The 25,541-nt window shown below is 37.9% G+C and overlaps 3 protein-coding genes across 3 annotated transcripts; 1 reads left to right on the plus strand and 2 right to left on the minus strand.

Moving 5' to 3' along the window:
- Positions 1-5,992: 5,992 nt before the first annotated feature.
- LOC122482559 (olfactory receptor 51V1-like) lies at positions 5,993-6,934 on the plus strand. Its single transcript, XM_043578868.1, has one exon. The coding sequence runs from the start codon at positions 5,993-5,995 to the stop codon at positions 6,932-6,934; it is 942 nt and encodes a 313-aa protein (XP_043434803.1).
- A 7,700-nt stretch (positions 6,935-14,634) lies between these two features.
- On the minus strand, positions 14,635-15,585 carry LOC122482560 (olfactory receptor 52A5-like). Its single transcript, XM_043578869.1, has one exon. It carries the CDS (start codon positions 15,583-15,585, stop codon positions 14,635-14,637), a length of 951 nt encoding a protein of 316 aa, XP_043434804.1.
- Positions 15,586-21,983: 6,398 nt separating this feature from the next.
- Positions 21,984-22,940, minus strand: LOC122484263 (olfactory receptor 52A5-like). Its single transcript, XM_043582251.1, has one exon. It carries the CDS (start codon positions 22,938-22,940, stop codon positions 21,984-21,986), a length of 957 nt encoding a protein of 318 aa, XP_043438186.1.
- Positions 22,941-25,541: the final 2,601 nt, after the last annotated feature.

The following is a 25,541-nucleotide window of genomic DNA, read 5'->3' on the forward strand; positions in this document are numbered from 1 at the left end:
AAACAATTATCAGGGAATACTATGAAAAATTATATGCCAACAAATTGGACAACCTGGAAGAAATGGACAAATTCCTGAACACCCACACTCTTCCAAAACTCAATCAGGAGGAAATAGAAAGCTTGAACAGACCCATAACCAGCGAAGAAATTGAATCGGTTATCAAAAATCTCCCAACAAATAAGAGTCCAGGACCAGATGGCTTCCCAGGGGAGTTCTACCAGACGTTTAAAGCAGAGATAATACCTATCCTTCTCAAGCTATTCCAAGAAATAGAAAGGGAAGGAAAACTTCCAGACTCATTCTATGAAGCCAGTATTACTTTGATTCCTAAACCAGACAGAGACCCAGTAAAAAAAGAGAACTACAGGCCAATATCCCTGATGAATATGGATGCAAAAATTCTCAATAAGATACTAGCAAATCGAATTCAACGGCATATAAAAAGAATTATTCACCATGATCAAGTGGGATTCATTCCTGGGATGCAGGGCTGGTTCAACATTCGCAAATCAATCAACGTGATACATCACATTAACAAAAAAAAAAAAGAGAAGAACCATATGATCCTGTCAATCGATGCAGAAAAGGCCTTTGACAAAATCCAGAACCCTTTCTTAATAAAAACCCTTGAGAAAGTCGGGATAGAAGGAACATACTTAAAGATCATAAAAGCCATTTATGAAAAGCCCACAGCTAACATCATCCTCAACGGGGAAAAACTGAGAGCTTTTTCCCTGAGATCAGGAACACGACAGGGATGCCCACTCTCACCGCTGCTGTTTAACATAGTGCTGGAAGTTCTAGCATCAGCAATCAGACAACAAAAGGAAATCAAAGGCATCAAAATTGGCAAAGATGAAGTCAAGCTTTCGCTTTTTGCAGATGACATGATATTATACATGGAAAATCCGATAGACTCCACCAAAAGTCTGCTAGAACTGATACAGGAATTCAGCAAAGTTGCAGGATACAAAATCAATGTACAGAAATCAGTTGCATTCTTATACACTAACAATGAAGCAACAGAAAGACAAATAAAGAAACTGATCCCATTCACAATTGCACCAAGAAGCATAAAATACCTAGGAATAAATCTAACCAAAGATGTAAAGGATCTGTATGCTGAAAACTATAGAAAGCTTATGAAGGAAATTGAAGAAGATTTAAAGAAATGGAAAGACATTCCCTGCTCATGGATTGGAAAAATAAATATTGTCAAAATGTCAATACTACCCAAAGCTATCTACACATTCAATGCAATCCCAATCAAAATTGCACCAGCATTCTTCTCGAAACTAGAACAAGCAATCCTAAAATTCATATGGAACCACAAAAGGCCCCGAATAGCCAAAGGAATTTTGAAGAAGAAGACCAAAGCAGGAGGCATCACAATCCCAGACTTTAGCCTCTACTACAAAGCTGTCATCATCAAGACAGCATGGTATTGGCACAAAAACAGACACATAGACCAATGGAATAGAATAGAAACCCCAGAACTAGACCCACAAACGTATGGCCAACTCATCTTTGACAAAGCAGGAAAGAACATCCAATGGAAAAAAGACAGCCTCTTTAACAAATGGTGCTGGGAGAACTGGACAGCAACATGCAGAAGGTTGAAACTAGACCACTTTCTCACACCATTCACAAAAATAAACTCAAAATGGATAAAGGACCTATATGTGAGACAGGAAACCATCAAAACCTTAGAGGAGAAAGCAGGAAAAGACCTCTCTGACCTCAGCCGTAGCAATCTCTTACTCGACACATCCCCAAAGGCAAGGGAATTAAAAGCAAAAGTGAATTACTGGGACCTTATGAAGATAAAGAGCTTCTGCACAGCAAAGGAAACAACCAACAAAACTAAAAGGCGACCAACGGAATGGGAAAAGATATTCGTAAATGACATATCGGACAAAGGGCTAGTATCCAAAATCTATAAAGAGCTCACCAAACTCCACACCCGAAAAACAAATAACCCAGTGAAGAAATGGGCAGAAAACATGAATAGACACTTCTCTAAAGACATCTGGATGGCCAACAGGCACATGAAAAGATGTTCAGCGTCGCTCCTTATCAGGGAAATACAAATCAAAACCACACTCAGGTATCACCTCACGCCAGTCAGAGTGGCCAAAATGAACAAATCAGGAGACTATAGATGCTGGAGAGGATGTGGAGAAACGGGAACCCTCTTGCACTGTTGGTGGGAATGCAAACTGGTGCAGCCACTTTGGAAAGCAGTGTGGAGGTTCCTCAGAAAATTAAAAATAGACCTACCCTATGACCCAGCAATAGCACTGCTAGGAATTTACCCAAGGGATACAGGAGTACTGATGCATAGGGGCACTTGTACCCCAATGTTCATAGCAGCACTCTCAACAATAGCCAAATTATGGAAAGAGCCTAAATGTCCATCAACTGATGAATGGATAAAGAAATTGTGGTTTATATACACAATGGAATACTACGTGGCAATGAGAAAAAATGAAATATGGCCTTTTGTAGCAACATGGATGGAACTGGAGAGTGTGATGCTAAGTGAAATAAGCCATACAGAGAAAGACAGATACCATATGGTTTCACTCTTATGTGGATCCTGAGAAACTTAACAGGAACCCATGGGGGAGGGGAAGGAAAAAAAAAAAAAGAGATTAGAGTGGGAGACAGCCAAAGCATAAGAGACTGTTAAAAACTGAGAACAAACTGAGGGTTGATGGGGGGTGGGAGGGAGGAGAGTGTGGGTGATGGGTATTGAGGAGGGCACCTTTTGGGATGAGCACTGGGTGTTGTATGGAAACCAATTTGTCAATAAATTTCATATATTAAAAAATAAATAAATAAATAAATAAATAAATAAACATTAAAAAAAAAGAATAAGTTTGAAATAAATAAGAACATTGCCTTCTTCCATTTCATATGAACATTTAAATTAATGTCTGAATTCATTTCTTTGACTAATAAAGGAATACAACTAAATTATCATCCTATAGTGAAAATTCTTTATTTTTTCCATACTTTAAAGAAAATTGTGACATAATCTATGAAAAATCTGTTTTATACACATTGTTGTTTTAAACTCTCTCTCTTTGATTAGTAATTGAAAGGAAAAAATGTATTCCCTATTCTATTTGGATTGGTGATTCTGTTCATGTTTATAAAGTCAAGAGGCATGAATCATCAAGTGTATGTTTTGAACCAGATTCCTTTAGAGTATAGCCTCATTTACATTATAAAAATAACTTCCATGTTTTCAGTCATTTTACTATTTTTTCTTATTTTCAAGTTGTTGTGAACTTTTACCTTTTGATACACATGTAAATGCATGTTAGTTGGAAGTAGGAACAAAGGCCAATATGATATGCAAACCTGATGTCCTATTACCCTGGAAGATTGACAGTTATTTTTATTATCAGTCCATTATGTCATTAATGATTTGTTCAGATCTTGAGTTTCCAAAATAGTAAGGAATTCAAAGGAATTACTAACCAATATACATTTTCCTTAGGTAGATATTTTCACCAATTCTTCCATCTCTATACATTTTCTGAAAGACTGAAATTTAACAGCTATCAATTTATACATTTATGTATTTTATCTTTTTTTTAAAACAGCTCTTAGTTTTATTGACAATTTCCACATTTTTAAATCTCCATTTCATTTATTTCTAGTATGGCCTTTGTTCTTTCTTTCTCTTTGCCATCTTTGAGCTTAGTTTGTTCTGTTTCTAATTCCTTGAGATGAAAAGTGAGGTTTTTAAAAATGTTTTATTATTTATTTTTGAAGAAGAGACAGAGAGAGACAGAGTGTGAGCTGGGGAGGGGCAGAGAGAGAGAGGGAGACACAGAATCTGAAGTGGGCTCCAGGCTCTGAGCTGTCAGAACAGAGCCAGACACAGGTCTTGAACTCACAAGCTCTGAGATCATGGCCTGAGCCAAAGTCAGATGCTTAACTGACTGAGCCCCCCAGCACCCCAGAAGAGTGAGGGTTTTTATTTGAAATATTTCTTGTTTCTTAATGTTGGCATTTATGGCTATAGACTTCCTCTTAAAACTGCTATTGAATCATTGCATATGGGTTTTTTATATTTATTTATTTATTTTGACAGAGAAAGAGAGAGAGAGAGAGAGCAAGAGAGCATCAGCACAAGTGGAGGAGCAGAGAGAGAGGGAGAAAGAGAATCCGAAGCAGGTCCAGCACTGTCAGCGCAGAGCCAGATGCAGGGCTCCATTCCATGAACCTCGAGATCATGACCTGAGCTGAAATCAAAAGTTGGTGGCTCAACCAAATGAGCCACACAGATGCCCTTTATTGTCCCATTTAATTTTACTTTTAATTTTTAAATGTTTATTTTTGAAAGGGAGAGAGAAAAAGCACAAGTGGATAGGGACAGAGAGAGAGAAGGAGACACAGAATAAATAGGCTCCAGGCTCTGAGCTGTCAGCACAGAGCCCAACACAGGGCTTGATCCCAAGAGCCATGAGATCATGACCTGAGCCAAAGTCAGATGCTTAACCGACTGAGCCACCCAGGCATCCCAATTGTCCCCATTTTAGATGCGAAAATTGATATAAGGTTAAGTATGTTGCCCAAGGACACAGTACTCACAGGAGTTGGAGAAGGGTTTTCAACCCAGAAAGTCTGGCTTTGTAAGCACATTATTTATCTCTGTGGTCTACTGCCTATGAAAAGATATAATCCTTAAGTAATTCTAGAAATTAAATTAATAACAGAAGTACTCTAATTCTGAGAGTTAAATAATGCTAAGATTCCTAGTACACAGTAAATGCAAAAAAAAAAATGCTCAGTAACATTACTGTTATGAAAATAGAGACTCTAATTCAAGCAGTTTAAAAGGATTATCAACCGTATACAAATCTGTTATGACTTACAAAACAACGTTTTATTTGCCAGCACACAAACTCTTTGAATACTGATGGCATGAGTTCAAATAAAACGAGAAAAGTTATACTGAAATGAAGGGAAATAAAATGAAATTTTATGTCAAAAAGAATAACCTGTTTTATATAGGATGCATCTGCCGTCCTTCAAAAAAACATGTAAAGACCAGTGAGGGAGGAAGCAAACTACTACATGTTTCTGGAACTGTCTGTCCATTACTCATTTCAAAATCTCCCTGAATGAAGGAATTATTTTTATAAACTTGCACTTGTAAGAATATTCAAAATTTAGTGGAGTGGAACATTTGCTCTACAGATACTTCCCATGGGTTTTTTCTCACTCTCCCAAAGAAGCACAGCCTCTATATGTTGCATCATTCACTCTCAGAACCTCCCAGGGTTTGGGATTTACTCTAGTGACTCCTAGACCTACATAAATCTTGCTTCTTCTGGAATATCCATGCCACCGTGACAAAGAGAAAAGAACCAGATCCATTTTCAAGATTGGCAAGACCATCTCCGCTGTGAGCGATAGTTATTCTTTATTAAGTCCATGAAATGTCCAAGTACAAGTGGACAACATGACTGAGAGATGACTTCTATAAATGACTGAGTGTCTTATGTAATAAGCAGAGGTGAATCTTACACGCTACGGCAGTGAGTTGCAATTCATTTCACGAAGTTTTAAAGGCAAACACTCGAATGTGTTTTCCTTTTCTATTTGGTGTACTTAAACTTCATTATAATACCTTCACAAGTCGGGTATTTTCTCTGTTATTTGTAGTGCGTGAAGCACTGAGGTAGAAAGTGACAGTGAGATTATGGATATGGACACAATTCCTCTGATGTGGTCAGTGAACGAATAAGAAGGTTTCATATGGAGACATAGTCTCTGTTTCAGAGCAAATGAAGCTTCTTATAGAATACAAGCATTGGTATTACGTGTAGTGAGTTCTTGTGCTAAGTGCAATCATTCCTTTTACAGATGTTACTTCAAACTCTATATTAAGGCGATGGAAAACACATATGATTCTTAATAAGCTGTTTGGTATATTTTTTTTCTGAGAGGTACCCATCTTTAGAGATCCATGTCTGTTCAACCTGATTCCAAAATCAGTAACTCCACCTTTTTCCTTACGGGTTTCCCTGGCCTGGAACGGGAATATCCTTGGCTCTCCATTCCTTTCTCCTGTATCTATGCTATGGTACTCTTAGGGAATTGCCTGGTGCTGCATGTGATCCGGACGGAGCCCAGCCTACATGAGCCCATGTTCTACTTCCTGGCCATGTTGGCCCTCACTGACCTGTGCATGGGGCTGTCCACAGTGCACACAGTGCTTGGGATCTTGTGGGGCTTGAGCAGGGAAGTCAGCCTGGATGCCTGCATTGCCCAAACTTACTTCATCCATGGTCTGTCCCTCACAGAGTCTGGAGTCCTTCTTGCCATGGCCTTTGATCGCTTTACTGCCATCTGCAATCCTCTGAGATATACATCCATCCTCACCAATATGAGAATCATCACCATTGGTGTGGCCATTTTAGGGAGGAGTTTCCTGTTCATTACCGCTCCCATTGTCCGCCTAAAGTTCTTCGATTACTGCCATCCTCATATCCTCTCCCATTCCTTCTGCCTGCACCAAGACTTACTTCGGCTTGCCTGCTCCGACATCCACTTCAACAGCTTCTATGCCTTAGCCCTGGTGATCTGCACACTCTTGTTGGATTCGGTGCTCATTCTCATCTCCTACATCTCGATCCTGCATTCAGTCTTGACTATTGCATCCCGGGACGAGCGGCTCAAGTCCTTGAAGACCTGTGTCTCCCACATCTGTGCTGTTCTGGTTTTCTATATCCCAATTATTGGTTTGACTATGGTGCACCGCTTTGGAAAGCACCTCTCTCCTGTGGTCCACGTCCTCATGGGCAATATCTATATCCTTTTCCCACCCTTGATGAACCCTATCATCTACAGTGTCAAAACCCAACAAATACGTAGCAGGATCCAGAGATGGTTCACTAAACAAAACTGAGTACTAGAAGTTAGTGTGTTCTAAGGAAGGGAAGGTCGTATTTGCAAGAGGAATGACTGATAATGATGTGTAGCAGAAATAATAAATGTATATGTAATATTTAACAGATTAAAGGCATATTTATAGTCATTTCTTAATTTAGTTTTCCAGAGCCGGATAAATAAGCAGAGAAAGTGTTACTGATCTCATTTCCTAATTTTAAAATTAAGTATAACGTTAACTACACCGACTTGTGTTCCCCAGTGTATCAGTGAGCACTTGCCTGGGTAGTTACTAAGTTTACCGTACCATCCATGCTTTTTGAATTCTAGTTCAGCATGTGATTTTATTTTTCATAGAACTGGTATATCAGTACGTTTACTTGTATAGGACAAGTAGCCTTTACATATTATTCCCATGTGTCACAAGTTGACTCTGTTGAGTTTGTTGAGAAGGAAAATTTTACTCTACCCTTCAAGGTTCTTCTAAATTAGTCTAATAATTACATTGGCATGAGACAGATTAACAGGAGAAAAAAACAAAATTTAATTAATGGACACAGAGGTCCATAGTAAAATTAAGACCAAAGGAAATGACCAAGACATGAAGTTTTTATACATTTTCGACAAACATCCATCTGTGAGGAATTGACGGGACAAAGAAAACTTATGCTCAGGAGCTTCCATTGGTAAAGAATTCTAAATGGGGACTAGAATTTGGGCTGGGGTAATAAATCTGTAAAAATTACAAGATTTATTTACATAGGCTACTTTGGCCCTGATTCCCTATCTCTGATGATAAGGATGTCTCTTTACCTCTTGATGCAGAGAAGGTACCTTTCACATGGGAGATGTGCTTCCTGCTTTCTGGAGACAAAGAGTCAGTAGTCTTGCACTGGCTTTTTCTTAAATAAGTTTAATTCAGCATAATCTTTATGGTATTGTGGCATACTTCAGGGCAGCCTTCCCTAGGTCCCTGTAAGATCATTCACACCTCTTCTATATATGTTTAAGCAAAAGTGCCTAGAAAGCCTGTTCTGTCTCACCTAATAGAATGCAGGATTGGTAGATTAGATTACACAGTTTAATGTAAAGGATTTGGTGAATAGTGACTGAATCAGCTATCATATCTCTACATAGTCTACGATGTACCCCCAATTCTATATAGTTTACAATACTCATGAGAGTTGTCAATTGACTTTAATCTTGGTGTCAGTGTACATGAAATTTTAAAGACAGATCAACCTCTTTATCTTTAAGGTAGGATGCGAAGGCACATATATATTAAGTAAAACATCTGCACCTAAACTGGGGATAGAGTTATGGTTGTGAGAATATTTTGAATGTATACCCCATTTTTTAAATAATGTTTGTGTTTATTTTTGACACAGAGTGAGAGATAGCATTGAGTGGGGGAAGGGCAGAGAGAGAGGGAGACACAGAATCCGAAACAGGCTCTAGGCTCAAAGCTGTCAGCACAGAGCCTGACGCGGGGCTCGAACTCTCAACCATTAGATCATGATCTGAGCCGAAGTCAGACGCTCATCCAACTGAGCCACCCAGGTACTCCTGTATATCCCATTTCTATGTCTCACCCTCTTCATGGATAAAATTAGGAAATTCAAGTCAATAACAAAATGCAGATATTGTTATTTTTTGTTGTTTCTTGCTTTTTAAAAAACCTTGACCTCCTCCCAAATTAAAAATCAAAAAGTAAAAAAAAAAAAAAAAGAATCCCATAGTATCAGTCTCAAGATTGTTTTTCAAATTTCTTTAAATATTGTCTCCTCATCACAGCTATATCAAGCCATGACTGGGACAGCAGAGTTATTAGCAGAGACTAATTACAGTTAGGCTACAGAGATGGGAGGAAGCATATCGTTGCACATACATCTTCAGGTGTATGAAGTTCCATCATCGATATTCTCACAAACAGAGAAAAAAATCAATTTTGAAAACTAACGTTTGGTTTGTTACCTTTAATTTATCTTTTAGTGTTTTATTAGAAAAGTTATATGCTTTTTAGATTAAAAGATATCACATTGATGTTTGTTACTCTTGCCTTTGAGAACTGTCACTGTGTAAAGCCCACACATCTCTATATCTCAGTCTATCTAAACATCTCTGTCCATGTCAGACTACTTTTCCCTGATGGCTCCTTTCTGTTAGGCTCTCTGTGATGGTACTTTATTTCAGAATGCCTGCCTCTCCTATCAGTCCTATTTCTCTATGTGTAGCTCATTTCTGAAAGAAACTTCTGGCCAAACATTGGTAATTGACCTGTTCTAGTTATAGTGGGAAATAACAGAACTTATTTCTCCTCTTTGTTAGGGGGAATTTGAGAAAAAGGATGGAGAGGAACCTTCACATTATTATATTAAATATAATCAATATTATAATATTGATTGATGATGAAAATATAAGTGATCCCTAGTATATATGCATTAAGGTTTACATTAAACAAAATTTTGGGGGGCGCATAGGTGACCTAGTTGTTTAAGCATCCGACTTTGACTCAGGTTATGAGCCCCTGGTTCAAGAGTTCGAGCCCCATATCAGGGTCTCTGCTGTCAGCTCAGAGACCACTTTGGATTCTCTGTCTTCTCTCTGCCCCTCCCCCCCACAAAAAAACCAAAAATATATTTTTTTAATTTGTATGCATATTAGAAGTCAGATTTTGGAGTAAGAATAATTTGAGTTGTCCAAGGGAAATAATATTATCCCCTTAACATGACAATAAAATGGGTTTGGTGAACTTTACATTTTGCATAAGTTGAGCTTTTATTTTTCCCCATGAATATGTCTAAGAAAAGAAGTTTTCCTATAGTCTTCTATAAAATTTCAGTGTCTTAACTCTAAAAACTTAGCAGAAATATGATAGACTATAATTACCCCAAGTGAATAATAGTGAATAGGAAAAAGTTTCAATAAGCATTTCATAAGGTCAGAGTTAAAATTCCGTGCTTACATATTTATACTGTATTTTATTAAGTTGTACCTAAAATGATAACAGAATTAGAAGTTAGCTATTAATGCATTATATTTGTGTATGTGGATATATATCAACATATGTATGTTTGCCTTTATATATATATATATATATATGTGTGTGTGTGTGTGTATATTCAGGTGATACTTATTATTTACAGATTCTATATTTGGGAATTCATCTACTTGTTCAAATATATTTGAAACCCCAGAATCAATGCCCCCAGTGTTGTCACCATTAGTGGACATATGCCAGGCAGCAAAAAATTTGAGTTGCCTAACACACATGTCCTCAGCTGAGGTTGAACAGGCTTAAGCTCTGCCTTCTTGTTTCATCTCTAGTACGAATAAATGAGTATACATTTTTGTGGTCTATTTAATGCTCTATTTTACTCCTTTTTGTTGGTGGTGGTGATGGTGAAAATGGCCCCCAAGCATCCTACTGAAGTGCATCCAGTGTTCCTAAACCCAAGGCTGTGATCCATCTTACGGAGGTGACAGTGTGTCAGGTAAGCTCCCTGTAGGCAGAAGTTATAGTTGCCTGTGAGCTCAATGTTAATGAATCAAAAATACTGAACATCCAGAAAAAGGAAGAGGAGTTTTACCAATCTGTGCATGAGGTTGCTCTTCCAATTGCTAGGGCAACGTCTAGAGTGTGTGATGAAAACTATGGAGAGAATGGAAAGTTGACTAAGTTTGTGAATTCATGGTATTATGATCAATTAAATAAAATGTAGTGGATGGCACTGTTGCAAGTATGAAATCCAAAGGAATCTACAGATCCATTATCCAAGGCCAGAAAGGGTGAAATCCTTCTTGGTTAATGTTTATTACAGGGAAATGCCACATGAAATGTATTATTTATAAGAAATGTGTATTGAATGTGTTTGATATATATTAAAATGTGTCTTTAAATTGAAACACACACACACAGATTACGTATTAAATGGTTATTGAAAATGTGCTCAAAGCAACTTGATGCTTGTGGTTCTCCTAAAGAGAAATGGTTCAGAACTCAGTGACTTTACAGAACATAACTGCAGCAAATAATAAAAATAGACCATATATATATTTATACTGTAATTCTATGTTTATTAATATATACACCAAAATTGCTTACACAGCTATGAAAATACATACATGCATGCAAAGGTTCATTACATCATTAATATGCTTCAAAAATATTCATTTAGAGAGAAATATTAATTGAATTGTAGTACTTCTATAACATTCAACGTCATTGGCATTTTAAAAATAGAAAAAGTCCAAAAATTGTGATTTTAAAAGTTATCTGTGTTATTCATAAGTAGCTGAAAAACTATGCAGAAAAATATTCTTGATATAATCTAATTTTTATTTAAAATAATTCTACATATATTCTAGTATAAAAAAACCTGAATATCATACTTACTAACTAACTCTAATGAGAGAGTAGGGATAAAGGACGAAAAAAACATTTTAAATTGTTTGAGTTTTATACAATTAATGGTATTGTTTCAATTTAAAACATATATGTTTATCCAAGGAGAGAACTATAGGGATTTTTCATGGGGTATGGTATAAGTTTAACTTGTCCACTAAATTTTCATACACGTAGGCATCACAAACAATTTTGTTTATATTAAAAGCCATACATAAATTTTGTGATTGGCAAAGTTTTCTAAGCATACCAAAAAAGGTATTAAAAAAGGAAAAATAAGGTAAGTAAAACATATTTTGTGTAAAATAAAATCTAAATTATTATTCAGCTCAAGAGGAGCAAGAAGAAGAATTTAAAGGCAACATTTCACTCGATGAACAAGTAAATAAAGTACGTAAAAAGAAATTAAAATGCATCAGAGACATCTTGAAGAAATAGAATTTCAGAGAGGAGTCTTTCTGAGGACAGAGAGAGCTCTTTCTGAAGCCACATCTGCCAAGAGCCATCTGCTATGTCTGGTCAAAAAGGACGATTCTCCTGGCATACAGCCAGTTTTGAGGGTCAGAAAACAGATTTTTGGAATTCTGGCAGAGCCTAAAAGAAAAAAGTAGAAAACCAAAGGATCTCTCTCCAGGTGACAATGGAGGAACAGAGACCTGAGACTGGCAATGTGTTAGGTTTCAGACAAGATATTTGCTAAACTCTGAAACTGCATGGGACTGGAAAGCCAAAAGAGTGGGCAGGGAACATTTGAACAAGACAGAGCTGTTTTCGGTACTCTTGTCTTCCTTGGCGCACAAAGATTACAGTGCAAGGTGTGGATTGCACCCTAGCTCACAGTTGAAAGCCTGAACAGGCCAAGCCTTAGGTGCAAAAGTGAAACCAGCTAATACAGTGGTACAACCAGCTTCCACTCAGTCCAAATTTTGATTAGCTCAAGGTAAAGATCCTATATGGGGCTTACCACAGAGCAAGACTGTGCATTATCCCTGGAAGAAAATATCACTTTACCTGGCTTTCATGATTTTTATATATAATGTCAAACACCCAGTGAGAAACTGGTAGACATGGCAAGAGAGAAGAACATGAGTTCTTGAACAAGGAGAAAAACAGTAGAAACGGACCCCTCCACAGCTGTATTTATTGTAAATAGCAGTCAAGGATTTTTAAGGTAACAATGCTTAATATGTGCAAGGAAATAGAAGAACCAATGATAAATAATTTATTAATCCTTAAAAATGAAGAGTTGAAAATTTTTACCAGAAAATTAGAATATACCAGAAATTTAAAATAAAGAGAGAGAGAGAATGAATCAGATGCATATTAGAAAATGCTAAAGCACAGGAGTTAAACCTGATAATTCAGGAAAGCTGAATCAAAGAGCAGAAGACAGGATTACTGAGCTAAATGAGAGGTTAGTAGAAAATAACAAACATGAGACTTTAGTGCCGTATTAGGGAAAGGAAGTGTTTCACGGTGATAAAAAGGTCAATCAACAAGGAAGATCTCTTTAAAATCTTCATGCATCAATAAATGGAAGTGCCTACTTACCCATAGCTTAAAAGTACACAAATCAAAGACATCAGCAGCTGTAACAAGGGAAACAGACTAATCCACATTCATAATGGAACATTTTAACGCTCTTCTATCAAAAACTGAAAACACAAGCAAATAAATCTAAGGATAGAATCACATAAAATTAATAAACTTGATCACACACACATATATAAATACAGATATATGGATATAGATCCATAAATATGGGAATAGATATAGGTACAAGTAACGCTTCGATCAACAGGTACAGGTGAACAAAAAGTGACAGATTGGGTCATACATAAAGTTTTAATTTGTATGTTTACATTAATTTTAGTGTTATATTAACAACTGTTTCAAAACAGTGGCTCAGTATTTCAGCTCAAGCGCAAGAAGAATGATGCAGATTCTCACAAGGAAAATGAAGATAAGCATGATAACCAGAATAATCTCTACTGAGTACCTACCAGTTCCCAAACCCCATGTGAAGGGACTTACATAAACGTATCCATTAAATTACAGTGACAATCATGTCTCTAGTTCCCAATAAATGTATGTTATTCTTCCTTATTTATACTTTAGGCAGCTGAAAGTGTGATAGTAAATTGTACTCCAACGCCTGTAGTTAGGAACTGGCAAAATAAGAGTTTCGAACAAGGTCATTTTGACTCCAGAACTCAGTCACGTAACCAACTTCTTCAGCAGTTGTTTCTCTACCAAATTGAAATCTGCTTTTTGTATAAGATATTCTTGACAAATATTTGACTACCTGCCCTCATTTATGATGGACTTGCAAAATGCAGTTTCTCTATGAAATACTATTAGTGTATGGGCATCTTAATGCAGAATAAAATGTACTTTGCTTTATAAAAAGAAAAACATACTTTGGAAAACAAATATCGTGAGAATCCTAGCCTCCAGAATTTCTGTCCAGGTTTTTTAGGCCAAAGGGTTACTGTTGATTGAATCGGGAAAATAATTGAAAAGAGGTTTAGAATAACGTTGTCTGTAATCTAAATCTAAAACTTGTCTTCACGTTACTGAAAAAATAAATCACCAAATGCCAGAGCATTTCTCACGTTGCTTTTATTCAAGTGAGAAATTAAATGAACACTTAAAAACAATAAATATAAGCCATGGTGTAAGCATGGCCTTAGTCCTAGATTTGTTGGAGCAAACATATTTGATGTCATGAGAAGCACCAAGTTGATTATAGCATGAATTACTTGATGAGGATAGGCTTTGTGAAGAAGGAGATATTTATAGATACTTATTTCAAACAAAGTTCAGGTTATATATAAGGAAGAAATATTCAAGGGATAAATTTTTACTGGACAAAGTAAACGCTAAAGAAGATTTTAGAATAGTTGGAGAAAGAATGTAGTGGGACTTGTATATTATATAAAAGAATCTGATCTTGGAGCTCTAAGTACAAAAGAATCAGTATGTTCCACTACAACCTGCAGAAGGATCTTTGATTTGTATATTCCACACAGACCAGCTTCAGGTGGTAAGGAAAATCATGCATTCTGACTTTTCCTATAGCCAAGCATTTAGTTTTCCAGTATCTCATCTGATCTTCTATTTTCCTCAATTTCTTCTAATTTCCTTGTAACTCCAAGTCAATATCCTATGGGATTTTTAACATAATCATTTATATGTTTATTAATTTATTCATAAAACATGATGATACTCCAAACTATTGACTGGACTTTCAGATCATATGGGCCCATTAGGTGAGCCATTAAATCCATAGGAGGAAATATTTCCATCAAACGTCATGCCTGGTCTTTGGAACACAACATCTTTACCGCCTTATCTCGAATGTGTTTGGTCTTCACCCCATATACAAAGGGATTGAGGAAAGGTGGAACCAGTAGGTAAAGGTTAGACAAGGTGATATGGACATATGATGGAATAGAAGATCCAGATCTGTGAGTGAAAAAGGAAAAAAAGGCAAGGAGATAGAATTGGAAGAAGATACATATGTGGGGAATACATGTATTAAAGGCCTTAAGACGTGCCCCTTTCTGGGACAGGTGAAAGACAGTGATAAATATTTGTACATAGGAGAGGGTGATTAAAAGGAAGTCCAGGCCACCAACAACAAAAGCTCCAAGGAGACCGTAGAATTTACTGATGGAAACGTCTTCAGTGGCAAGCTTCACAAGGGCCATGTGTTCACAGTAAGTGTGGGATATTAACTTGGTTCGGTAAAGTTTCAGACGACACTTTATGAGCAAGAGGCATGGGATTACCAAAAGGGCAGGCCGCAAGGTCACTCCAATTCCAATATGTGTGACCAGTTGTCGAGTGAATATGATAGCATGCCTCAGTGGATAACAGATTGCTACATAGCGGTCCAGAGCCATAGCCAAAAGGACTCCCGATTCAATACCTTGAAATGTGTGGATAAGCCACATCTGAAAGAGGCAAGCATCAAAATAGATCTCTGGCAAGTGGAACCAAAAAATTCCAAGCATCTTGGGGACAATGCTGGTGCTAAGTACAATGTCTGTGGCTCCCAACATGGCCAGAAAGAAATACATAGGTTCATGGAGACTGGGTTCAGATTTGATGATGATCAAAAGCAGAGAATTTCCCACCAAAGCAATGATGTACATAACACAGAATGGAATCCCAATCCAACACTGAATAGTTTCCAGACCAGGGATCCCAATGAAAGTCAGCACAGAGGGTATGAACATGGTGCCATTTGCAATAGGCATGGTTATTCAGAGGTCTCCTTAGCAAAGGGGAAAAGTTTGCCAAACTATGATGCTGTGTTCTCTGATATGTCTTATTCTCATCCAGTTACAGAATTACTGAATGAGAAAAATAGGAGAAACAACTACATCAGCTTATTTATCATTTTTAAATGAATGAGAAAATTTCGAAGGAAAGGTTCACTCAGCAACATCATCCACCCATGCGCAGTGATATCCACAATGTGAAAACTGAGTATTTGCACACCATGCCTATGATGGGGTCAACGTGATCAGGCTGCTTAGTGGTGTTCTCCTTCCTCCCCCACTCCATCTTTGATTCCTTCTAACTTTGTCATGGAAATTAGAAAAAAAAAATTGAAACGATAACTTGAGACAGAGAAACATCAAAATCCGTGTGCCTTGAGCCTGACTTTTCTCTTGTTTTCTCTCTCCTCTCATTCCTCCATTCACTTTAGACTAGCAAAGCTGGGTATTTCTGCAGAACATACCAGCACTTCTTTGATTGCAGGTCTGTTTCCAAGGCTGTGACTCCGTTAATAAAATGACCTCTCCTCACCTTAAGCTTCCTTGTCACTGAAGAATTTGTCAATATGACATTGCTGTGGAACTCAGACTCCATCCAGACAGACATTGGCAGCTGCATAACTGTCAGTGGCAATTCTGATTCAGGACACAAGTGTTAAATATGAACCCTGTAGTTAGATAAGCACCCACAGCTCTTCACACTCTTTCTTCCACATATTAGAGAGGAAGGACAGTTTCACTATATAAATAAAATTAAAAGGGTTAAAGATTACCTGCTGTAAAAGAGAAACCTTGGCTGTCTCACCATGACAGCAATGTGCAAGATGCTGAGGTGATGTGAGGTAAGGTTGAGCGAACAAGTTTGGGAGCCCAGGTGTCCATACGGAGGCAATGTTGGCAGACACAATCCTTGTATATGAATTGGGGCTGCTTACCATTTAAGGGAAGAGAAAGTTCTAATATTTTACCTTCCACAGAAGCTGACACAAGACAAATATGAGGGGGTGGGGCTCTTTGAGAATTATCCCAGAGATTCCAAGGGAAATGATTGACAAACACATAGGTACATTCAGGTGGCAGTGCCTTGAGAGGCAGCAGAGACAGAAAGAGAAGCCTCCAAAACAGAATTCTCATTGCGGTAGAAAGACTGTTGCTGGGAACACTTCACACTTCCCAGTGACTGTATACCAGCAACGACCCATAGTTCATTTGTGGGGCTGACAGGATTATGCATGGATGAATTTTATTGTTTAAAGTGTGAGTAGAAAGGTGGCTTCAGTGATTAGTTTCCTCAATCTAAATCAGGCAACTAATTGCCTGACTTAGACAATGACTTGCACAAGTTGTCGCCTCCACACATAATCTGAGTTCTTCCCTGGTCCCCAACAACTAATTTCTCCTCAGAAATTTTAAACTTGGAATGATTTAGAGATTATTCTACAACATCACCCCCCAAAACCAGGGGGGTCCAGGCAGCTGACAATATGTGTGCTGAGGCCTTTTCATGCCCGTCTATCTACTGTGCAACGCTCACTTTCAAAAAGACCTCCTCATATAGGAGAAACTCATTCCCTATGACCACTGTCCCCCTGTTATATCTTCAGATGTAACAGCACAACATTCAAATAACTCATGATCCGCTCTCCTTCTAGTAAAACATCTGTTGGTCTAGCCATCTTGTCTGGTAGCATGCTGCTAACTTCCTCCACCTCCCAATTTCCTCAAGCAGATTCTCATTTTTATCATGACTGTTCTTGTATTGTGGTTCCTAAAACTTCAAAGTCATTCTCTATCAAAAACATATTTGCACTCTCTACTTTCATGGTTTGTAGTGTTGCAAGTGGAGTCTAGATTCATTGACTGTACTTGTACTCATACTTCAAGACGTGTAATTTCATCCCCAGTTAAGCTCGTACTCATTCCTAACTACCCACTTACTTAGTATCCAGAAGCAGCAGTGGGAAGTGACTGGAGCAAGAGAAGTTGCTCTTTGCTGGTCCCAGCAGTGGAATATTTCTGTTCTCTACCATAATTTTCCCTGATGACCAAACTTCATAAGCTTCTTGCAAATACTAAGATATTTTTTACTCCCTATGGTAAAGGAGGAGGAGAACAGTTGCCATTTCTCAAGACTAACTTCTTAGTCAAGTCCCAGGAGATGGATCTATTTAGTGCAGCCAGGAGAGGGCAATGTTGAAGTATCTTCTTTTGGTCAAACAAACAGTGCACTTGTGTTTCAAACTACCAGAGACTGGGATTCCTTGTGCTCACCTGGATGGCAGAGAAATGGAACACAAAATGAGGACTGCTTAGCACAGGACTCCACTTCTTGCCTGAGCGGAGTGGCCAGCTTTACCCATGGTTTTTGAGGAAAGGAAATTGGAAACAAAAGAAAGTATAGCCTCCTCTTATTTATTTCACTTATTTACTCTTGGCCATCCCATGGAGATTCAAAGGATTTCCAGACTCAGTTCAGTGGTCCCAGGGAGGATAGTGTTTGGAATTTGTAGGGAGGAAGTTTGGAAGCTGTAAGGAGCTTATTGTATAGTAAACTCTCTTGTTCACCTGTCTGATTCCTGGGCTGTGCCATTTTTGTGTTCATCTCTAACTGAAAGCAATCCCTTCTTGCTCTCATTTCAAGCCTTTTGGAGTAAGTCCCTCATTCCTTGCATCATAGATCAGGCATATGTCAGTGTGACATATATCTCAACCCATGCGCTGGTACATGCAGTCGCCTGTTACCCTGGCATCTGCATCTAATTATCTGGAACCCTCAGTTAAAGGGAATCTCAAACTTTGGAGTGAAGCAGCTCCTCAGTGACTGCATGCAGCACCACTTTGGGGTCGCATCTTCTTTATACTAACTTCAGAAGGTGATATATTCCCAAACGTGCAGCATGGGACAAGTGTGGTCTGGGAACAGGACTAAAAGGCACCCAAAATACCAAACAGATCCATGTGAGGACTGGGAGCATACCTGAAATCAGTTGGACCAAGCTATCGTGCTTCACATGGAAGTTCTCTCAATAAATGGACTGGGGTTCGTTCAACAAAGACAGCAGGAGGGATGGCATTGTGCTCTGAAAAACCATCTCTAGGGATAGCAAAAGGAGATTTAGATACCACTAAAATATAGGGCTCTCATGTCCTGAGAGGATCAAATACCTATCATTATTACCTTTGCTTGGAGTCTGAACCATGTGCTAACTGGTGCAGACATTCCTGCACCAATTCCAATTAGAAATGAAATGAAATTCATTTCCAATTAGAAATGAAATGCCAGAGGCAAAATGTACATGACATAATCCTGGCAGGTCATTTGAGCAGCATGTGGTGAGAAAGAGCCAACTTTGGGAAGGAAACAGCTTTGCCCCTTCTTAGCCAGGACCCAAATTCGGCCTATTTGTGCTTCTGGACACTTATTTTAACTCTTCTGAGCCTCATTTCCATCATCTGCAAAATAAGAATAAAATCACAGCTCTTAAGTGACTTCGGGTGTGAACTATGGGACTTGGCACCACCCTTGCCCTGCCAGGCACACACCACCTGATGCTCCAGGGAGCTGAGCTGGTCTCCCCTCAGCCTTTCTCTCCTTCCCTCCCCAGCTGAATTTTGAGCTGGTCGGCAGTCAGCTGTTTTCCTCTAAATCAAAATATGCACATGTTATGTTTGTTGTTATAATTGTATGTGTCAATTAAATATTAGATAAACAACAAAAAGGAAAATCAGTCAATATAACTCCCCATGTAAACAAAATAAATAAGTCATGATATCATTTCAATAGCTGCAGAGAAAGCACATTAAAATAGTGAATATACATGCAAAATAAAACCCTCCTCAAAATAGGAATAATAGAGAACTCATTAACCTAATTAAATGTACCATGAAATACTTATAGTTCATACTGTATTGAAGACCGTTAAACTAAAATTTCTCCATTAGATTGAGACACATGACAGGGTGCCCACTGTCAATAGCTTTATTCAGCATTGTACACAAAGTCTTAATCATAATGATATTATCATCGTATTCTATTAGTTTTTATTTCTTTTTCAGAAATATCACATAGTTATCCTCTTTCTTTATCCTTTTTGTATATAATCTCTCAAAAATTCATATATTTGTCATTTTATCCTCTTTGAGGGATAACGTCCTCATCAATTATTCCACAATAATTCCACAATAATGCCATAATAGGATGCAATTTCCTGAAATAACTAATGCTCTAATACAGGATTAAAATGAGTTACTTAAGTGCTTATTATGGCATTAAGCATCTCTTTTTGCCTGTCTGATGTGAACAAGTGTGTTTTATTCCTTCTGTCATGGTATTTGCCATTTCTTATTTTATATATTTCATGTTAACATAAATTTTATTAAACATTAAGAATATTATGACTCACACTTACTTATTTGATTCAACATGAATTTCCAAGAATATCCTCTACCTTTGCCTGTTGAACGCTAATGTCCCATCCAGTTTTGTAATTGTATGTTTTTTGAGTTATTTCTTCATTTGACTTTGTATAAGTCTGTAATTGGTGATTGAGAAGTTCTCTCTGTCTACTCATTTATTTTGTTTTCTTTTCTTTTCTTGCCTGCTTTTTTTTTTTTTTTGAGAGAGAGAGAGAGTGTACAAGCAGGGGGAAGCACAGAGGGAGAGGGAGAGATAGAATCTTAAGCAGGCTCCATGCTGGCATGGAGTCTGACGTGGGCTCAATGTCACAATTCTGAGATCATGACCTGAGCTGAAATTGAGAGTTGAATGCTTAACCAAATGAGCCACCCAACCACCCCCCCAACTCATTTCTTTTTAATAATCATCTTATTGGTTCCATCTTGAAGGTAGAATGAAGAAAATTAAACCAGATAACGTGTTGATGAAGCATTCTGAAAGAGGTTGAAAGTGTGTAGACACGGGAGCACCAAAGAGTAAAGATATGAAGTCACTATTTTGGGAGTCAGTTTCTCATATGCCAGTTTTGTGTTTGGCTCATACTTTATTTCAGCATTACATAAAGATCCATTCAAGTTTATCTTATTAGTTTATCTCATGAATATCAGAATAAACTCACTTCTGTGCAGATATTCCGTACAATGATTTTGCATATTACATTAAGCCTCTAGATTGGGTCCTTTTGAACCATTGATCCACACCCGGGAAATGTTTAAATTGTTCATTATTCAATCTACCGAGGTTCTAAGAAGTCTCAGGCATTGATTGCCCTATGTATTGTTGCTACAGATATAAAGAAGATACAGGTCTTCTACTGAAGATACTTGCAGTAGGCAATTACTACATGCAGTCGTTGAATGATTTTTCAATTTGGGTGAAACTCTGGGTAAAATTGTTAATATGTGTGCCTCTAGAAGAATTGATTCTATGTAGGTATTGATCACAGTTTCATTTCTGAAAATAGGGTATTAGTGAGTTAAAGAAGACAGACCAAAAAGGGTTATGCACTGTATGAGTCAACTTTTTAAACTTCTTGGGAATACAAACTACTCCATAGTGAAAAAAATACAGCAATGGTTCCTAGGGGTCTGCCAGGGGTGTGAGGAGTGTCAGGAGGGATTGGTCACAGGGGAGCATAAGGAAAATTTTGGGAATGATGGTTAAGTTCATTTTCTTAATTGTAGTGATGGATTCATACATGTGTATATGCCAAAATTTACCAAGTTTTATACTTTATGTATGTGAAAGTTTATTATATGTGGATTATACTTCAATAAACTGTTTTTAAAAACAAACAAAAACACAGTGGTGAATGTGCTTAACTTTTCTATAAATCTTTTTAGTGTATTTTTTTCCTATACAAATTTATCACTGTTTGTATTCTATGTCCATATAGTTTTGGAGTTGCTCATATTATTATCACTCTTTTACATTATTTCTTTATTTATCAGTATTGCAGACAGTGTAGACAAACATAGCGGGTAATTCCAAATTTGTCAAGATATGGATGCAAAAAAATATTACAAAATGATATATATCTAGAACTATAGTTATGGGTTAGGTTACCAGTTTTAGAATATTGATATGAGACACAGTCTTGGAAGTTACCTGTAATTGTGCTATTTTCTGCAATTTGTTTTTATGTAGGTCTAAGTGTTGCCAGAAGGGAAGCTCTAGGAGTAAACAACAGGAAAAAACCCCACAGGAATAAGAGAAAAAATTTGAAATCTCATCATAAGATAAGTTGGTTCTAACATGAATTGCAAATCATTTTTATTAAGTATAATATGGTTGCCGAACACCTCATATTTTGGAGCATTTAAATACTTTTTGAACATAGATATTTCTAGAAGATAAAATGTTTACTATACTGATGTTGCTACTTTGAATCAAACTAAAATATCTGTAGAAAGATCCACTAATGATCCAGATGTTTTTTGGAGAAAAACATTTTCAGGACATGGTCACAAATTTGTTTGGTCTTCACACCATAGACAATGGGGTTCAGAAAAGGTGGGACTAACAGGTAAAGGTTTGATAGGAGGATATGAACATATGGTGGTATGTGAGAACCAAACCGATGTGTGAAGAAAGAGAAGAAAGCAAGGAGGTAGAACTGGAGGAAGACACAGATGTGGGCAATGCAGGTATTAAAGGCCTTGAATCGTGCCTCCTTCTGGGGCAATTGAAACACAGTGAGAAAGATTTGAACATAAGACAAGGTGATGAAGATTATGTCAAAACCTAAGATACTGAAGGCAACAAATAGACCATATATCTTGTTGATTCGGACGTCTTCAATAGCTAGCTTCACAACGGCCATGTGCTCACAGTAAGAGTGAGAGATGACCGTAGTTCGGTAGAGTTTCAGACGACATTTGATGAGCATAATGGATGGTGCTGTAAGAATGGCAGCCCGGAGTGTCACCCCAACTCCAATGTGAGTCAAAAGTTGCTGGGAGAAGATGGTGGTGTGTCTCAAGGGGTCACAGATGGCCACATAGCGATCTAGAGCCATTGCCAGTAGGATGCCTGATTCGATTGCCTGGAACGAATGGATAAGCCACATTTGTAGCAGGCAGGCTGCAAAGGAAATCTCTGGCAAATGAAACCAGAAGATGCCTAACATTTTGGGAAGAATACAGGTGCTAAGTGCAATGTCTGTGGCCCCCAGCATGGCCAAAAATATGTACATGGGCTTATGGAGGCTGCGTTCATATCTGATGATACCCAAGATTAGGGAATTCCCAATCACAGCGATGACATACATGACACAGAATGGGATCCCAATCCAACACTGCACTGACTGTAGACCAGGAATCCCAATGAGTGTTAGTACAGAGGGCATAAAGACTGAGCCATTGAGGAGGAGCATGATGATTTGGTCAGCAGAATCAAGTAGTAGTTTTGCTGTTTCATCTTCTATACCCTGTCAAGACGACATGAATTAAAAATGAGAAGAAATTACGTTTGTTTTAGCAAAGTATATTTAGTTAGATAAAGTTAATACCAGAGTATCCATTCTCCTTTACTATTCAAATATAGTTGATATTTAATGTTTTCTAAGCTTAAGGTACACAACATGTTGACTTCATACACTCACATATTGTAATATCATTGTAGTGGTAGCTAGCGCTCTCTTATGTCATATGATTATATTTTCTTTTTGGGAATATTAAGGACCAATCTCTTAACAAGTTTGATGTTTTGAATACAATATTTTTGTTTATGATCACTACCTTGTGCATGAGATCTTCAGAAGGTATTTATCTACTAAGAAATATCTCCTCCATTTTGCTAATTCACAGCCCCTTGTACTCACAATTGTATCCGTTTTTATGAGTTGAGTTTTTTCAAGATTCCACTTATAAGTGATATCATACAGTATGGGTCTCTCTCTAGAAGATCTCACATGGCACAATGTACTCAAAGTCCATCACTCTAGTCACAAATGGCAAGATTTGCTTCTCTCACTGTTAAGTAAACTAATCATTAGAGAAACCCAACTAGAAACCACTGAGATATCACCTCACTCCTGTTAGAATGGCTGTCATGAATAAGACAGGAGGTAACAAATGTTGCAGAGGATGTGGAGAAAAGGGAGACATTGTAAATAGTTGGTAGGAATGTAAAGCAATATGGAAGTACATCAAAAATTTTAAAAAGGTCTACATATAATCCAGCAATTCCACCTGTGGATATATATTCAAAGGAGAGGAAAACAAAATATCAAAGAGAAATACCTGATCCCATGTTTATCGCAGCATTATTCACAATAGCCAATATATGGAAACAACTTTAGTCCCCATCAACATATGAATGGATACCGAAGATGTGGCATAGATGTGCAATAACATTTTATCCATCTTTTTGTTTCACTTTAACTACTGCTTTCAAATTTTCTCTTTTCACAAAACTAGATACCTGGGCAATTCTCCATATTGTAGGATGCTTAGCAGCAACTGCGACCCCAACCCAGTAGGTGCTAGTTGTTCTCTCTTCTCATGAAAATCAACACTGTCCTCTGCATTTCCAAATAACCTGCATGTGGGAAGATGGACACATCACATGTGGTTGCTAGCCATTGTTCTAGAGTTTTACTTTGGAGAAAAATAGTCTTTAATTAAATAACAATGTTTTGTAGGCTTAATCAAAATGGGCAGAATAAATCTGAATATCAAGAAGAATCATTCCTCCACTGATATTAGCCAGATAAAAGAGATGGAAAGGCATTCAGGGTCCCTGGGTGGCTCTGTCGGTTAAGCATCCGACTTCCACTCAGGTCATGATCTCACAGTTTGTGAGTTCGAGCCCAGTGTTTGGCTCTGTGCTGACAGCTCAGAGCCTGGCGCCTGCTTCGAATTTGTGACTCTCTATCTCTCTGTTCCTCCCCTGCTCATGCACTCTCTCTGTCTCTCAAAACTAAATAAACATTAAAAAATAATTTTTGAAAGAGATGGGAGGGCATTTCAAGAGGAAATACTTTGGACAAAATGAAAGTAGCATGAAACGTACAGTGAGATTGCCATTCAGTGATTTTCACATATGAATTTTTTAATAAGCAGAGATGATGGTTGTTAAGGCTAAGGAAAAGGGAATAATAACCAATGTAAAGTTACAGGTTTAAACGAAATAGTTTAAGCCTTAGGTAGAATAACAGATCTTTTGCCTTTAAAACTCCGCTCTGCCGACAGATGGATGAATGTCTTAAAAGGATGAGAGCTGGCATAGGGAGACGAAGTTAGAAAGACACGTGTGATAGTCCGGATGGGACATGATGAAGTGGCCTGGCCACATGGGAGGAGTCACAAGGGAACAATATCTGTGCTGCTTGCTGACTTGATGGAGGTGAATGGTGGGAGGACAGGCTAAGATGTTCTTGGGTTGAGAGTAACAGCACGGGGTGACAAGGACAAGCTGGAAACAGCTGTGTGTGCACACATATGTGCAAGTTTAGAAGATGGGGGAGACATATCATAAGTCCTTGAAATTCATGGGCCAGGAAAACAATCACGGGTCTCATTTACAGCATGAATCGTCAACCATTAATGTTACTGACAACTCCAATTCTCACTCGGGCTGACTCGTGGAACCTAAAAGAATCAAAGGATTTAGGTCTAAACCACACACCCTACAGTCTCAGGAAAGCTTTCCCCCTGCAAAGTCAGTGACATCCACCCTTTGTTCTCTGCCTCAAGCCCCCAGGGATAGACTCTCTTTGTTTCGGAGATAGCTTGTCCATCGCAAGACAGCTGCAAATGTCAGATTTGGCTTCTTTCTGGTGATTCCCAGACTGCTTCCCTCTTCAGTTCTCATAAAAGTCCTCAACCCACCTTCTGAAGATACACATCAGCCGTGGAACACGGTGGTTATGGCATGGATCTAAAATCAGTCAGACAGTTTAAATCCTTAAGAAACTGTTTAGCTTTGCATGTTCTTCAGGCAGTTGTAGAACTTATAATTGTCTCAATTCTTT

This window comes from Prionailurus bengalensis, chromosome D1, assembly GCF_016509475.1.
Source record: "Prionailurus bengalensis isolate Pbe53 chromosome D1, Fcat_Pben_1.1_paternal_pri, whole genome shotgun sequence".
Taxonomy (NCBI): domain Eukaryota; kingdom Metazoa; phylum Chordata; class Mammalia; order Carnivora; family Felidae; genus Prionailurus; species Prionailurus bengalensis.

Excerpts from the sequence above, each read along its gene's own strand:
- LOC122482559 (XM_043578868.1), top strand. The coding sequence starts at position 5,993 with ATGTCTGTTCAACCTGATTCCAAAATCAGTAACTCCACCTTTTTCCTT.
- LOC122482560 (XM_043578869.1), bottom strand. The coding sequence starts at position 15,585 with ATGCCTATTGCAAATGGCACCATGTTCATACCCTCTGTGCTGACTTTC.
- LOC122484263 (XM_043582251.1), bottom strand. The coding sequence starts at position 22,940 with ATGCTCCTCCTCAATGGCTCAGTCTTTATGCCCTCTGTACTAACACTC.